General features: G+C 48.3%; 2 protein-coding genes across 2 annotated transcripts; both read left to right on the top strand.

Annotated features, from left to right (window-relative positions):
- The first annotated feature begins 948 nt into the window (after positions 1-948).
- On the top strand, positions 949-3,570 carry LOC135606175 (indole-3-acetic acid-amido synthetase GH3.8-like). Its single transcript, XM_065097027.1, has 3 exons — positions 949-1,311; positions 1,414-1,515; positions 2,052-3,570. The coding sequence occupies exons 1-3, from the start codon at positions 1,001-1,003 to the stop codon at positions 3,421-3,423; spliced, it is 1,785 nt and encodes a 594-aa protein (XP_064953099.1). The 5' UTR covers positions 949-1,000; the 3' UTR covers positions 3,424-3,570.
- Positions 3,571-9,923: 6,353 nt separating this feature from the next.
- On the top strand, positions 9,924-12,708 carry LOC135606161 (uncharacterized). Its single transcript, XM_065097005.1, has 3 exons — positions 9,924-10,654; positions 10,927-11,274; positions 11,398-12,708. Exons 1-3 carry the CDS (start codon positions 10,223-10,225, stop codon positions 12,073-12,075), a joined length of 1,458 nt encoding a protein of 485 aa, XP_064953077.1. The 5' UTR covers positions 9,924-10,222; the 3' UTR covers positions 12,076-12,708.
- Positions 12,709-13,219: the final 511 nt, after the last annotated feature.

Here is a 13,219-nt window from a genome sequence, read left to right as displayed (position 1 = left end):
AGGGAATCCCTCCTTGTTTACTAAGCTATCTGTTGAGCTGTTTCTGAAATCAATTGCACCTGATTCGTACCTCATTTGCCATTATCAAACGGCAAGAGACCTAAAAAATAGAGAACTCGTGTAAACATCTTGATTGTTGATGGTGAAATCCACAAATCTCTAACCATATAATGGAAGAGACCTCCAATGATACGTGCAGCTACGAAGACACCCATCATGGACACCGTGGGCGCCTCTTCTTCCAATGATGCGTGCAGCTACGAAGACACCCATCAACGACACCGTGGGAGACTCTTCCTCCAATGATGCGTGCAGCTACGAAGACGCTCATCATCGACACCGTGGGAGACTCTTCCTCCAATGATGCGTGCAGCTACGAAGACGCTAATCATCGACACTGTGAGAGCTGGCACCAATGGGACGCAATCGACTCCGCGACTCGTTCAACGCTGCACAGAGCAGTAAGTTCTCGCAGCGGCCATGTCTGACCTCGGAACACAGAAAGCGAGATTCCGTGCACCGTCGCCACGGCACGTCCAGCCCCACGCCCTGTCGGCCCTCGTACTTTTTTGCGTAACCCACGCTGACAAGCTAACTCTTCTTTCTTCTTCCTCCTCCGTACATGTGTCCATTCTACATATAAATCTCCTTTGACAAAGCATCGTACCACGTTGCGCCATGCATGACGCGAAGAGTGGCGCCATGCATGACGCGCGCCGCAACAGAGCTGCGATGTGGGCATCGTCTACGCGTCCGGCACACCCGGCCCCGCCTGCCGGCTCCAAACCCACCCTCCCTACCGTGTGGGCCACCGCCTGTCCCTTCGCCGCCCTACACACCCCCGACCTCACCAGCGTCTCCTTCCGTCCCCTACGTGCATGGTTCCATCCCCTACCTCCCTAAACGCATCTATAAATACCCCGACCCTCGTCACCTCGTCATCACAATCATTACTTCCTCTCTTCAGACCTCGAGCTTGTTCCTGGTACTCGATCCACCAATGGCGGCGACCTCGACCGAGCTGGGTTCGGCAACCAGCGAGAAGGACGCGGAGAAGCTGGCGTTCATTGAGGAGATGACCGTGAACGCCGACAAGGTGCAGGAGCAGGTCTTAGCGGAGATCTTGACCCAGAACGCGGAGACCGAGTACCTGCAGAGGTACAAGCTCGGCGGCGCGACGGACCGCGCGGCGTTCAAGTCGAAGATCCCGATGGTGACTTACGAGGACCTGCAGCTGGAGATCCGGAGGATCGCGAACGGCGACCGCTCCGCCATCCTCTCGGCTCACCCCATATCGGAGTTTCTGACCAGGTACAGTTGATCTGTTGGATCATTTTGCTGTGTGACTCGGGCGCACCATGGTTTCGACTAGTACTGGTGATTAACTCTTGGTGTGGTGTACTGCATACGTAGCTCGGGGACGTCCGCCGGCGAGCGGAAGCTGATGCCAACCATCCAAGAAGAAATGGACCGGAAGCAGCTCCTTTACAGTCTTCTCATGCCTGTCATGAACTTGTGAGCCTCTCTCGGCTACTCTCTCTCTCCTTTTAACCATGTTTATGCAGATTAAATGGAGATAAAACGAAGCATTCGTGCTTTTCCTTCTCTTAATTTTTCTGTAATCTCGGTTGCAACAGCCCAAAGTTGCACTGCACAAAGCTTCCTCTTCAAAATTGGTGAGCTTAAACTGTTAACAACATATATAATATATCGATAATAGTACACTTACGAATACGAAGAAGACTAAATGTTAATTTTCTTTTCTCTAATTTTAGTACCACATTAATATTTTTTTTACCTAAATTAGAATATAAAGTCAAATTATAATTCAAATATACTATAATGCAACATATGTACTATTCTTGCGTGTTCAAATCCAAAGCTGTCATTTCAAGCCTCAAAAGACTAAATTAGTTTTTTTTTATGTATATACCTGTGCAATTATTAGCAAATGCGAATTGTTGGAGTTCGATCACAAATTTCTTCTTACGAATTAATTGAGGTAAATTAATTTCAATTGTGCATATAATTAATCCTCGTGAAATGATTAGGTACGTGGCTGGGCTAGACAAGGGCAAAGGGCTCTACTTCCTGTTCGTGAAGTCGGAGAGCAAGACGGCCGGCGGCCTCCCCGCCCGCCCGGTGCTCACCAGCTACTACAAGAGCCACCACTTCCGCGCCCGCCCCTTCGACCCTTACAACGTCTACACCAGCCCCACCGCCGCCGTCCTCTGCGCCGACGCCTTCCAGAGCATGTACTCCCAGATGCTCTGCGGCCTCCTCGACCGCCTCGACGTTCTCCGCGTCGGCGCAGTCTTCGCCTCCGGCCTCCTCCGCGCCATCCGATTCGTCCAGCTCCACTGGAAGCAGCTCGCCCACGATATCGCCACCGGCACCCTCAGCTCGAAGATCACCGACTCCGCGATTCGTGACGCCGTGGCCCAAGTCCTCAAGCCTGACCCTGCCCTGTCCGAGTTCATTGCGTCGGAGTGCTCCCCCGGCGACTGGGCGGGGATTATCACGAGGATTTGGCCAAACACAAAGTACCTCGACGTGATCGTGACGGGCGCCATGGCGCAGTACATTCCCACCCTCGAGTACTACAGCGGCGGCCTGCCCATGGCGTGCACCATGTACGCGTCCTCCGAGTGCTACTTCGGCCTCAACCTCCGGCCCATGTGCAAGCCCAGCGATGTCTCCTACACCATAATGCCCAACATGGCCTACTTCGAGTTCCTCCCCCTCGACTCGGCTGCGGCGAACGCGGAAGCTCCGCCGCAGCTCGCGGACCTAGCCGGCGTCGAGGTGGGCAAGGAGTACGAGCTGGTGATCACGACCTACGCGGGGCTGTACCGGTACCGGGTGGGTGACATCCTGCTGGTGACGGGGTTCCACAATGCGGCGCCGCAGTTCCGGTTCGTGCGGCGGAAGAACGTGCTGCTGAGCATCGAGTCGGACAAGACGGACGAGGCAGAGCTGCAGCGGGCGGTGGAGCGGGCGTCGGAGCTGCTTCAGCCGTGGGGCGCGAGCGTGGTGGAGTACACGAGCCAGGCGGACACGAGGGTCATCCCGGGGCACTACGTCATCTACTGGGAGCTGCTGGTGAAGGGAGGGGAAGGGGAGCGGTGGCCGGGGAAGGAGGTGTTCGAGGCGTGCTGCCTGGAGATGGAGGAGGCGATGAACGCGGTGTACCGACAGAGCCGGACGGCGGACGGCTCCATCGGGCCGCTGGAGATCCGGGTGGTGAGGGGCGGCACGTTCGAGGAGCTCATGGACTACGCCATCGCGAGGGGGGCGTCCATCAACCAGTACAAGGTGCCGCGCTGCGTCACCTTCCCGCCCATCATCGAGCTCCTCGACTCGAGGGTGGTGGAGACCCACTTCAGCCCCACCTGCCCCAGGTGGAGCCCCCGCCCCAACTAGCTGCCCATTGGTCGACGCACGCCTTCCAAATGAAATATCTATACCCAACCACCGACCGATGATTTAAGGATAAATAAGATCGTAATACATGTATTTCATGTTTGTTCGCCGCCCGCTTGTGTTATCGCCTTGGAGAAGTAACCATGGTTGACTCATTTAAATTTGTTGTCTCACGTATATCGTCTGTGTTGTGTTACCATCAATCTAAATCCAAAATAATTACCTCAGTGTCAGCGATGGACGAAGAACATTCACAACATCGATCTCCCTCCGCCAACATGGCGAGCCATTAACGTCTTGATGGGCCATGACGGCACACGAACATGTTGTGAGCGGCAAGAAGTCAACTCACACGTGGAACTGTAAGGGTTCTGATGAGGACGTGGGTCATATGTCATCCAATCGAGTCGGGTGAATGGATAGATAGCGGTTAATGAAGCCTAGATTTGCTCCCAAACCCTTGGGTTGACCAAGTCCTACTTTCTTTCTAGCACTCTCTTTTCTTTTCCTTCATTTTCCCCTTAAGAATCCTAACCTATTTATTTACCCATTTGAAATCCGATCAAAGGGCATGGCAATCTAGAATAAAAACAACAAGGTATCTACAAATTTCATTACATGCATATATGGATACCTCGGAAAAATTCAATCCGTCGTCAAACCTCTAGAAGAAGGGATCATTAATGTATAATCCTACATATAACATACCACGAACAATACGGAGCCGTAGGAGGATCAGAAAACTACACGAAATGGCGTTTGAATACCAGAGAAAACGAAGGGAAGGGCACACGACGACATGTAGGCGACAGTCCATGTTAGCGTTGCAACGGCGGACGTCGACAGGGAAACGTACAAGTCTCACGCACGCGTGCAGTACTCGCTCCCCTCCTTTGCAAGGAGACACGGCTTATAACTATCGCCATCGTCAATCAACAGTAGCACAGAACTCATGCTGTCAGCAGAGAATTCAACTTCTGGAATGGCATGGCAAACAGGAGGTGTGTGCGCAGAGACAGCGACCAAACATGTCTGCAGTATTTGGTCTTTAGGCTGCCTCATGTTTAAACTATGGATGCCAGGTGATGCCAACCTGAGACTGTTCCTAGTTTTACTATCTGCCGGCGTGCGTGACCATTAGCTCCTTCAACGGCTGAAGTATTATTATCTCTGATTCCCATCTGGCAGTTCAGCGACCTGCCGTGCGATGATGTTATGTGGGCCGAGCTTGGAGAGTCAGTCCATGGCTAAGCCTGGGACTGAGCTAGACTGGCCCAGTGCATGGATCTGCGTGAGTTCTTGGTTGTTTTTGGAGAAGGCAAATGTAAGATCTCCCAGTCTGCTAGCCAGAATAAGAAAGAAAACATGAAACCCTATGGATGTTATATTAAACACTATGCTAGCTGGTAGATTGCTCACGGACAGTTTCCTCGGTTCACTGTTTGATGAAATGTCTCGCCAAGCTTACACGCATTTCTGAGCCACTAGTGAGGGCCGAAGGGCTCAAGTTTCGTGGCGACGACAAACGGAGAACTCCACTTGGACGTGTCAGTCTTCGGGAGTCGAGGAGAGGAAACGTTCATCTACGGCGCTTGTGTCTGATGGAGAGAATACAGGTTTGACCACGACATGGTCGCGGTGTTGCGAGAACAGAGAGACATGTGTGTTTATATATGTCCTCATCTGCCGAGATTTGTCCGCTAGCTTTCAGACGTTTGCTGCTATCGAGCAGCGGCAGCGGAGGTCAGCCATTCATAAGCAGAGAGAGAGAGGAGGAGGAGGAGGAGGAATCTGCAACAGGAGCACTACTGGTGGACTGTTGCTGCTTTGGGTGGCGAAAATCATTTGAGATGACGAGGGAAGCAGATGAGGGTCACTTTTTTGCTGTAGAGAAGAGACGAGCAGCTTCCAAATGTTAGCTTTTGTCATGGAAACCGGTCGGTCTCCCCTACCAACGCAAACTTCTCTCGCAGCGTTCGCTGCTCACATGAATGGAAGTTTTGTTATGACCCACACCGCATATATGGTTGCATCTCATCGAACATAAGAGATGTTCCATCACGAGCCACTGCTTCGCCCAAGAAATTGTGATTCCATGTTCATCAGATTAATCCTCTATGTGTAGCCCTTGGGCAATGCTTTCTGCTTGTTGCTCTTGATCTCTGAACTCTAGATTCATCCTCCATGCATGGCCGGGAAAAAGAGCTCGGGATGATCTTAACTGCACTAAACTTCCAACGAGAGCTACACTTGGTTGAACACAACAACATGCATCTTCCTGTGCTTGCAGTCACGCAGTTCATCTGCAGCACTCCATGTCCTTTTAATTAGGTGCTTTCCCTTTCCCTTTCCCTCAGGTCGATGGAATCTACGGCAAAAAGGGTGCAAAGGAAAAAGGAGAAAGTAAAGGGATGGGCATAGTGACTTCATGTGAGAGCCAGAACAGTAGCATCTGATCTCGCAGCACCCATGCTCCCATTTGGATTCCAGATTAAATTGGACTGATGCGTTTGGTACAGCACCGCTCTTACGTACTGCAGTGGAATACTAGGTGTGCAGTAATGTAAGCTATGCTATTAAATACGCAAGGCTGAAGCATTCACTGCTTAATATGTGATTCAACTGCTGGTAGCTGGCAGCCACTGGAGCTTCACTTACAGTCCAGCATTAATGGCTTCCTATCCCTTTGGACCAGTCTCAGCTGCAGGATCGTTCGTGACTAAGCTGAGGTCTCAAATCACTTGAAGAGTTCCCAGCGGCATAGTTCATGGAACAGAGATATTTAGATGGCCATTGTCATTTGACTCTGCAGAAGCTGAAGAAACATTTACGTGGTTAGATTAGCTGTGGGCCATTCAAAGATTGTGGAAACCCATGACTTCTTCTTCGAGGGATGACATGCAGTTTATGAGATATCAAGTACATGTTTTCAGTAAGCAAACCAGATGTGAAGTTGTACCCAAATACAAGTTTATGCAACTTGTCCATTACACTCTGTAGCATCCTTGGGGTTTATGCTTGTACTCAGGGTACTGCTTTTTGGTGGGATTCCTGAGTGCTAGCTATTCCATGTGTAAATGCATGTCCTCCATGCATGAAGACATAGTCACGAGACTGGTAGCTCTCTCTCTCTCTCTCTGGAGTTGAAGCAAGGAATAAATTGCTGGGAAATTAAGTTAGGAATAAAGAGGGAGGTGGGTTCCTAAGTGGATAGTGCTTGGATTAGTTGACCAGCTTAATTACTCATGGTTTGTACCTGTAGTTAACTTTTTTGTCTATTCAGCTATGAACTGTTTATACTTGTTATGTAGTTATCGGTCAACTTTTAAATCGACTTGTTGATTTCTGATGTCAAGAAAATATAAATGTGAATTGTTTTTTTCCATCTGTTCTATTTGTCATTTGTATGTAGTATCTGAATAGAACTTTTGTCTGTGAGTTGTTTTCTTCCTTACTACAATCCATCCGAGGGATACTCATTTATTTGATCAATGAGACAAGTCGTGAACAGGGATTTATCTGCCACCTTTTTCTAGAAACATATTCATTTTGAATGATTCTTCCTCGGCTTGTTCTTGAGCTACAGGGAACAGTACAAATTCATTTCTTCTTTTGATGCTCTCTAAGTATCCTTGCAGCTACACAGTCATGCGATTTCGAGAACAGTGGACAGCAGGTCAATTAATCACTTTGAAGTTTTCTGTAGAACAGTGGATTTCGAGCAACAACTTCATGTTCCTCTTTGTAATATAAGATTGTGGGTTGCTGTGTGTGCTGTCAATAGGAGAACAATGGCAGAAGACAATCCAATAAGACGATACCACTGCCAGATACCATATGAGCTTTCAGAACACTATGGGAAGCTCTTCATGGAGGATATAGCAAGCAGCAGGTCACCGAAGACCCGTCTCTGCTGTCGGCTATACAATCTCTGCAAGCCATTAATTCACTGGCTGGATCAAGTACATGCAGGCAATGCAGCACTCTTGTAAGCTCATAGCATTTTCCTTCATTTTAGCCACTCACGGACCTCTTTTGCGTTAGCATGGAACAGAGTAGAACTATTGAACACTAGTAGCTCAAGCTGTTAGGGAAATGGCGACTTATTCGTAAGCTCTAACATCATCAGGCCTCTCGATAGCATCCGTAGCAGTTGACATGGATGCCTATGTGGTATTGTGGATCTCAGAACAAAACTGCTGCCGATCGATGCCAATCGATCCTTCACCATGTCCTCGACTCGACATAGGATGTCGTGCAGGGTAAAGATGTTTCCACCTGTGATCATGGATTCCATACGTTAGAACATGCAGAGGGACACTTGTGTTTGGGGAAACTAAGATCGAGGCACATGAGAAGGTGCCCTGTTTAATGAAAGGAGCGGATGAAGCTGAAGCCGAGCCATAATTGATTCCGATGCTTCCAACTTGTCGATGCCATGGCCATCTCCATGTGATGCTTTGTACCTTCGTCTGCTCAGGAGAATCAATCCTGCAGGAAATCCATCTTTTAGGTCAAACTGGAATCCTCTCGTCTTCAACTACCATATGCTGCCTAACATTCAATTCCTGGAGCTGTAAATCCATCGAGCACATTGAAGCTAGAGAGCAGTGTCTGTGCATCGGTTCACAGCAGAAGCCTTTTTCGCTGTCTGTGAACTGAACCTGCACTTTGATAGCTCAAATACCAGAAGGAAATAGGTGATTGCATGATATATTGTATGGTTTCTGATGACTGCATATAGTTTTGCATGGTTCTTGTTGTCCTGTGTTAGAGATAGAATCTGAAGAATAAGAAGATGGTCCAAGACAAATAGCATAGACTGCATTGTCTTGTCTCCTACATCCACCTACCAGTCACCCTGCCCATCTTCGAGGCAAGAGAGTGAGGATCTTGAACCAAAGGCTTCTTCTTCACTTTTACTAAAGCAGTTCATCTGGTCCCCCATCTATTTTTTGCCCCTTCAAAATTCACCCATTTTTATGTGCTCTATGTATTTAAATCCCTAGAAAATTCAGCCAATTTGATTACAAGTTATTGATTAGAATATTAGTCCCCATACAATATAATATTATAAAGTAGATCGATGTGTATAGTCTTACAAGATTTCAAGCATATTAATTTGGTGGCGCCTTTGTGATAACTACAAACGCAAGAAGTACAAGAATTTGGATCAAAATCCTTGTTCATACGCAATGTTTAGGGGTCGCCGACAGGCTATCAATTCTCCCATGATTACGCAGTAAATGCCTGACATAGTTCATGCACGGCCCATGAATATGACTCTGTCGTACGTACTCGTGACCGTATACTCAAAATATTACTCGGAGAAAGAAAGATAGCCAGCTTGGGGCCAGATTAGCCGTGACAGGAAGCATGGCCATCACGTGATTCTACGATCGATAGGCCTATAGCCAAATGCACGCCCCATGCATTCGGCCATCGTCCTCGATAGGACAGATGCACGAATCATAAAGTTCTCCATGCACGTTTAATGGCCGTCGCATAATTCCCGGAATAAATGAACTGGTCATCCAGGTTTAATGGGACAAATGCCGCGCTGCCATGCCGTGCATGTTTTGGTGGTCATCACATAATACTTGCGCGGCCAACCTGATGAAAGCAACGGTTGGATGAGCACATGCAACGATTTGGTGGGATGATGGGGACGGGGCCGCATGGAAACGAAATCACATGTTGATGTTTTGGGTCCTATTCATATTGAAACCAATAGAGAACCCAAACGCACACAAGAGTACACATAAACAGTTTCACTTTTAACACCTCAACCAAAAAATAAATAAATCAATATCCTTAAAGTCATATATTTATTTTTAGATATTTCACCAGATTTATGTTGTAATTTTCAAACTGCAAAGTTTTGTTTCTTTTATAAATTGAAGCACAGAACAATTTTCGAATCAGGACCGTCGGATTTGGTCTCAACGGCTAGATATAAAAGAAAAAATAATTAAAAATCATTTAAGTCGACGAGGAGGACCAACAGAATGGAATGAGGTCACCTTGGTGTCACGTGACGAATCAGACGCCCGAAACTTCGCGTTCGCCTTTTCCTGCGGCAACCACCGCGGCTCACGTGACCGACGCCGTCAACCGAGCCCAACCGGTCCCGGTCTCTGGCAGCGGCGCCGTCGTCTCGGTCACACTCGCCGACGGCGAGCAAACCGGCCACCTCACCGCGCCTTAGCGATTAGGGACGATTAATATTTCTTTTTTAAAAATAATAAAAATAATATTTTTGACATACGGATTCATTTTTCCCAAATAAATTAATATAAAAAGGAACTCGCTTTCAATCCATTTGATTCCCTCCCTTCAGTTCTGATATCTCTGCGATGGGTCCCGCCGATGTTCGATGGTTGAGATGTTATATATATATAATATATATGCATATATAAATGGGTCCCACCACACTCGAGTGGGAACCGGCGTTTCTTTTCTGTTTCGTTCCTTTCGCCACTTCGGCATCGCTCTTTTCTCTCTCCCCCCCGCACACACACAAACACCAACTCAACCAACCTACAGTTGGAGTCACTCGTCCCACTTCTTCTCTTTCCCTTCTTCTCCTTTTCTCCTCTTTCATCCGCCCCCAAAAAAGTACAAGGAGACGCATTTTAATTCCTGCCTTCCTCACGGGCTTCGTCCATCTTCGACGCCGTCTTCTCGTCCTTGGTCGTCTTGCGTCTTCTCTCTCTCTCTCTCTCTCTCTCTCTCTCTCTGTTTGGGCTTTTGAAGGGGCGGCGAGGGATCCGAGGAGTAGGTGGGAAGAGGGCGGCTGATGGAGAAGAAGCAAGGGTTCTTCTCGGCCCTGAGGGAAGAGGTGGCCAGGGGGCTGTCACCGGCCAGGGCGAGGTCGGAGATCGCGCGGCGAGGCCCGTCGACGATGGCTGGGCTGCTCCTGCCGCGGTGGTGGAGGCGCAGCTACCAGCTCGATGGGGAGCAGGTGGTGCCGAGATCCGGCAGCCTGGCTCCGCTGATGGAGGGGCCGGATCCCGGGGAGGCGGAGAGGGAGGACGCGCGGAGGGAGCGGGGGTGGGGGCAATGGGTGAAGGACCAACTCTCGCGAGCACCGTCTGGCTCCACCGCCTCCACGTCTTACCGGCGGTCCGATCTTCAGCTGCTCCTTGGGGTCATGGCGGCGCCACTAGCCCCCATCCATGTCTGCTCCACTGACCCGCTTCCTCACCTTAGCATCAAGGATACTCCTATTGTGAGCACTCTTATCTTCTGTTTCTTCGACACTGGATATTATGTTCTAGCTTTTATCAATTATAAGGAATTTGGGGCGGCTAGTGCGATTATGATAATTATGTTTGATGAAATGCATGACATGTTACCCCTAAATGCACCTCTACTTCGATTTCTTTCTGCATGGCATTTTGAAGTCATTGTATCATCGGTTACTTGTTGATCGACATCTTTTGGCTACAGATCTTCGTTTTGGATCAGATGCCTAACTCTTCTTTGTTTTTGTTGTCGTAGGAGACGTCGTCGGCTCAGTATATACTGCAGCAGTATACAGCAGCATCTGGAGGTCTGAAGCTGCTGAGCTCCATCAGGAATGCTTACGCTATGGGGAAGGTGAGGATGGTGGCAACTGATTTTGAGACGGCCACCAGGGTCATCAAGGCCAGGAATGCATCCAGAGATGCAGAGTCCGGTGGCTTCGTCCTCTGGCAGATGGCGCCTGACATGTGGTACGTGGAGCTCGCTGTCGGTGGTAGCAAGGTCCATGCCGGTTGTAATGGCAAGCTAGTTTGGCGCCATACGCCATGGCTTGGTGCGCATGCTGCCAAAGGCCCTGTCCGTCCCCTTCGTCGGGCTTTACAGGTACAGAGCCAGTTGGGGGGAGCATAACTCTGTTAAATAGGGTTGCTTCAATCATATTAGATACTTGAGTCGTGTTACTTATCCGGTGGCTTTGTTGAGATGGTCTCGTGTTTGTATATGTAGGGTATTGATCCCTTGATCACAGCGAGCATGTTTGCCAAGGCACGGTGCATTGGGGAGAAGAAGGTCAATGGCGAGGATTGCTTCATCCTCAAGCTCTGTGCAGATCCACAGACGCTCAAGGCAAGGAGCGAAGGACCTGCTGAGGTCATTAGACATGTCTTGTTTGGTTACTTTAGCCAGAAAACTGGGCTTCTTATCCATATTGAGGATTCACATCTGACCCGAATCCAGTCAAGTGCCGGTGGTGATGCTGTGTACTGGGAAACCTCCATCAACTCCTTCATTGATGATTACCGCCCGGTTGAGGGTATGATGATTGCACACTCTGGTCACTCAGTTGTCACTCTTTTTCGGTTTGGTGAAGTGGCCATGAGTCACACAAAAACCAGGATGGAGGAGTCTTGGACTATCGAGGAGGTGGCTTTTAATGTTCCCGGCCTTTCTGTGGATTGCTTTATCCCTCCGGCTGACGTAAAGCATGGATCTATCGATGAAGCCTGCGAGCTGCCTCAAGGAGAGAGGGGAAAGAATCTCATGGTTGGGGGTCATCGGGCTAAGGTTGCAGCTCTGGAGAAGTTTGGGTCTATCGATGAAGCCTACGAACTGCCTCAAGGAGAGCGGGGAAAGAATCTCATGGTTGGGGGTCATCGGGCTAAGGTTGCAGCTCTGGAGAAGTAACACAACGATGCTGAGGTTAACATCACGTGGGTGGTGAAAGTCTAGTGCTAGTACCATTTAAGATATGAAGTGAATTGAGCTGTCTATATTAGTAGTCATAGTTATAACTGATCAACTGACCATGAAGATAAGCCCAGAGAACCTACTTTTTGGGTAATTTGGAGTTTGCTCATCAGTATGTCCCCTGTAAATCGGACCATAATGGTTTAGTGCATCTACGCCCGCAGGCCCTAGTGGATTTTTTAGTCCGAAAGCAGGGTTCATAGGTAGAGCTGGTTTGGTTATTTTGGTAAGTCAGCTCTGGGGGATGGAGAGGAGCTCTCTTCCTTGTTCTTTGAACAGGGTGCTACTTCCAATCCTGAAGCAGGGGGATCAGTATGGATGCTTTTTTTTCTTCTTCTTACGACTAGTTTATTTTTCTGGTGGTTCAAGAACTTCAACTGCCAGCATGTTTCTGGTTAGGTGGCTGGGGTTGAGTTCTCATGTGTTTTTTGCTTATTTACTGGTGTGGAAACTGTCCAAAGTTATGAAGCTTGTAAGTAGCTGTGGGTTGAGTTCTCATGTGTCTTTTGCTTGTTTACTCGCTGGCATGAAAATTGTGCATGATATAAAGCTACAAGGCTTAAATGCGGATTGGACGTCGGGTTTGGATTTAACTTTTCTCAGAATTAGCCTTGCCATAGTAGTAGTTTTGGACCAAAACTTTTCTGTATCTGATATTCGTGGCTTATTACTTCACTAGCTACTTTATGGCTTCATATTGTCCTAGCCTTATGCCATCATTGTTGCTTACATTATCTTCCAAAGTGCTATTCTTCTTTTCCTTCTGCATGACTACAACTTGAGTGTACTGATGTCGGCTGGTCCAGGTTTCATGTTCACTGGGAAAAGATAAATTAAGAGCCTACTGGCCTCTGTCCTGTCCATGTTATTATATCTTGGTTGCTTATATAATATTTTCTTTAAGTTGTCTTATTTTCCTTTTGCATGACTACAACTTTAGTTTATTGATGCAGTTGGGTCCAGTACTGATGTTCAGGCTTCTGTCTTGGTCATGATAATTTATCTTGTTTGCTTATAATGTCTTCCAGAGTCTTGTTATTTCCATTTTCATGACAGAGAAGGTATAAATTAAGAGCCCGGT

The sequence above is a fragment of the Musa acuminata genome, chromosome BXJ1-2 (assembly GCF_036884655.1).
Source record: "Musa acuminata AAA Group cultivar baxijiao chromosome BXJ1-2, Cavendish_Baxijiao_AAA, whole genome shotgun sequence".
NCBI classification, from domain to species: Eukaryota; Viridiplantae; Streptophyta; class Magnoliopsida; order Zingiberales; family Musaceae; genus Musa; species Musa acuminata.
The sequence above is the reverse complement of the archived record's forward strand: the minus strand, read 5'-3'. Positions and strand labels throughout refer to the sequence as shown.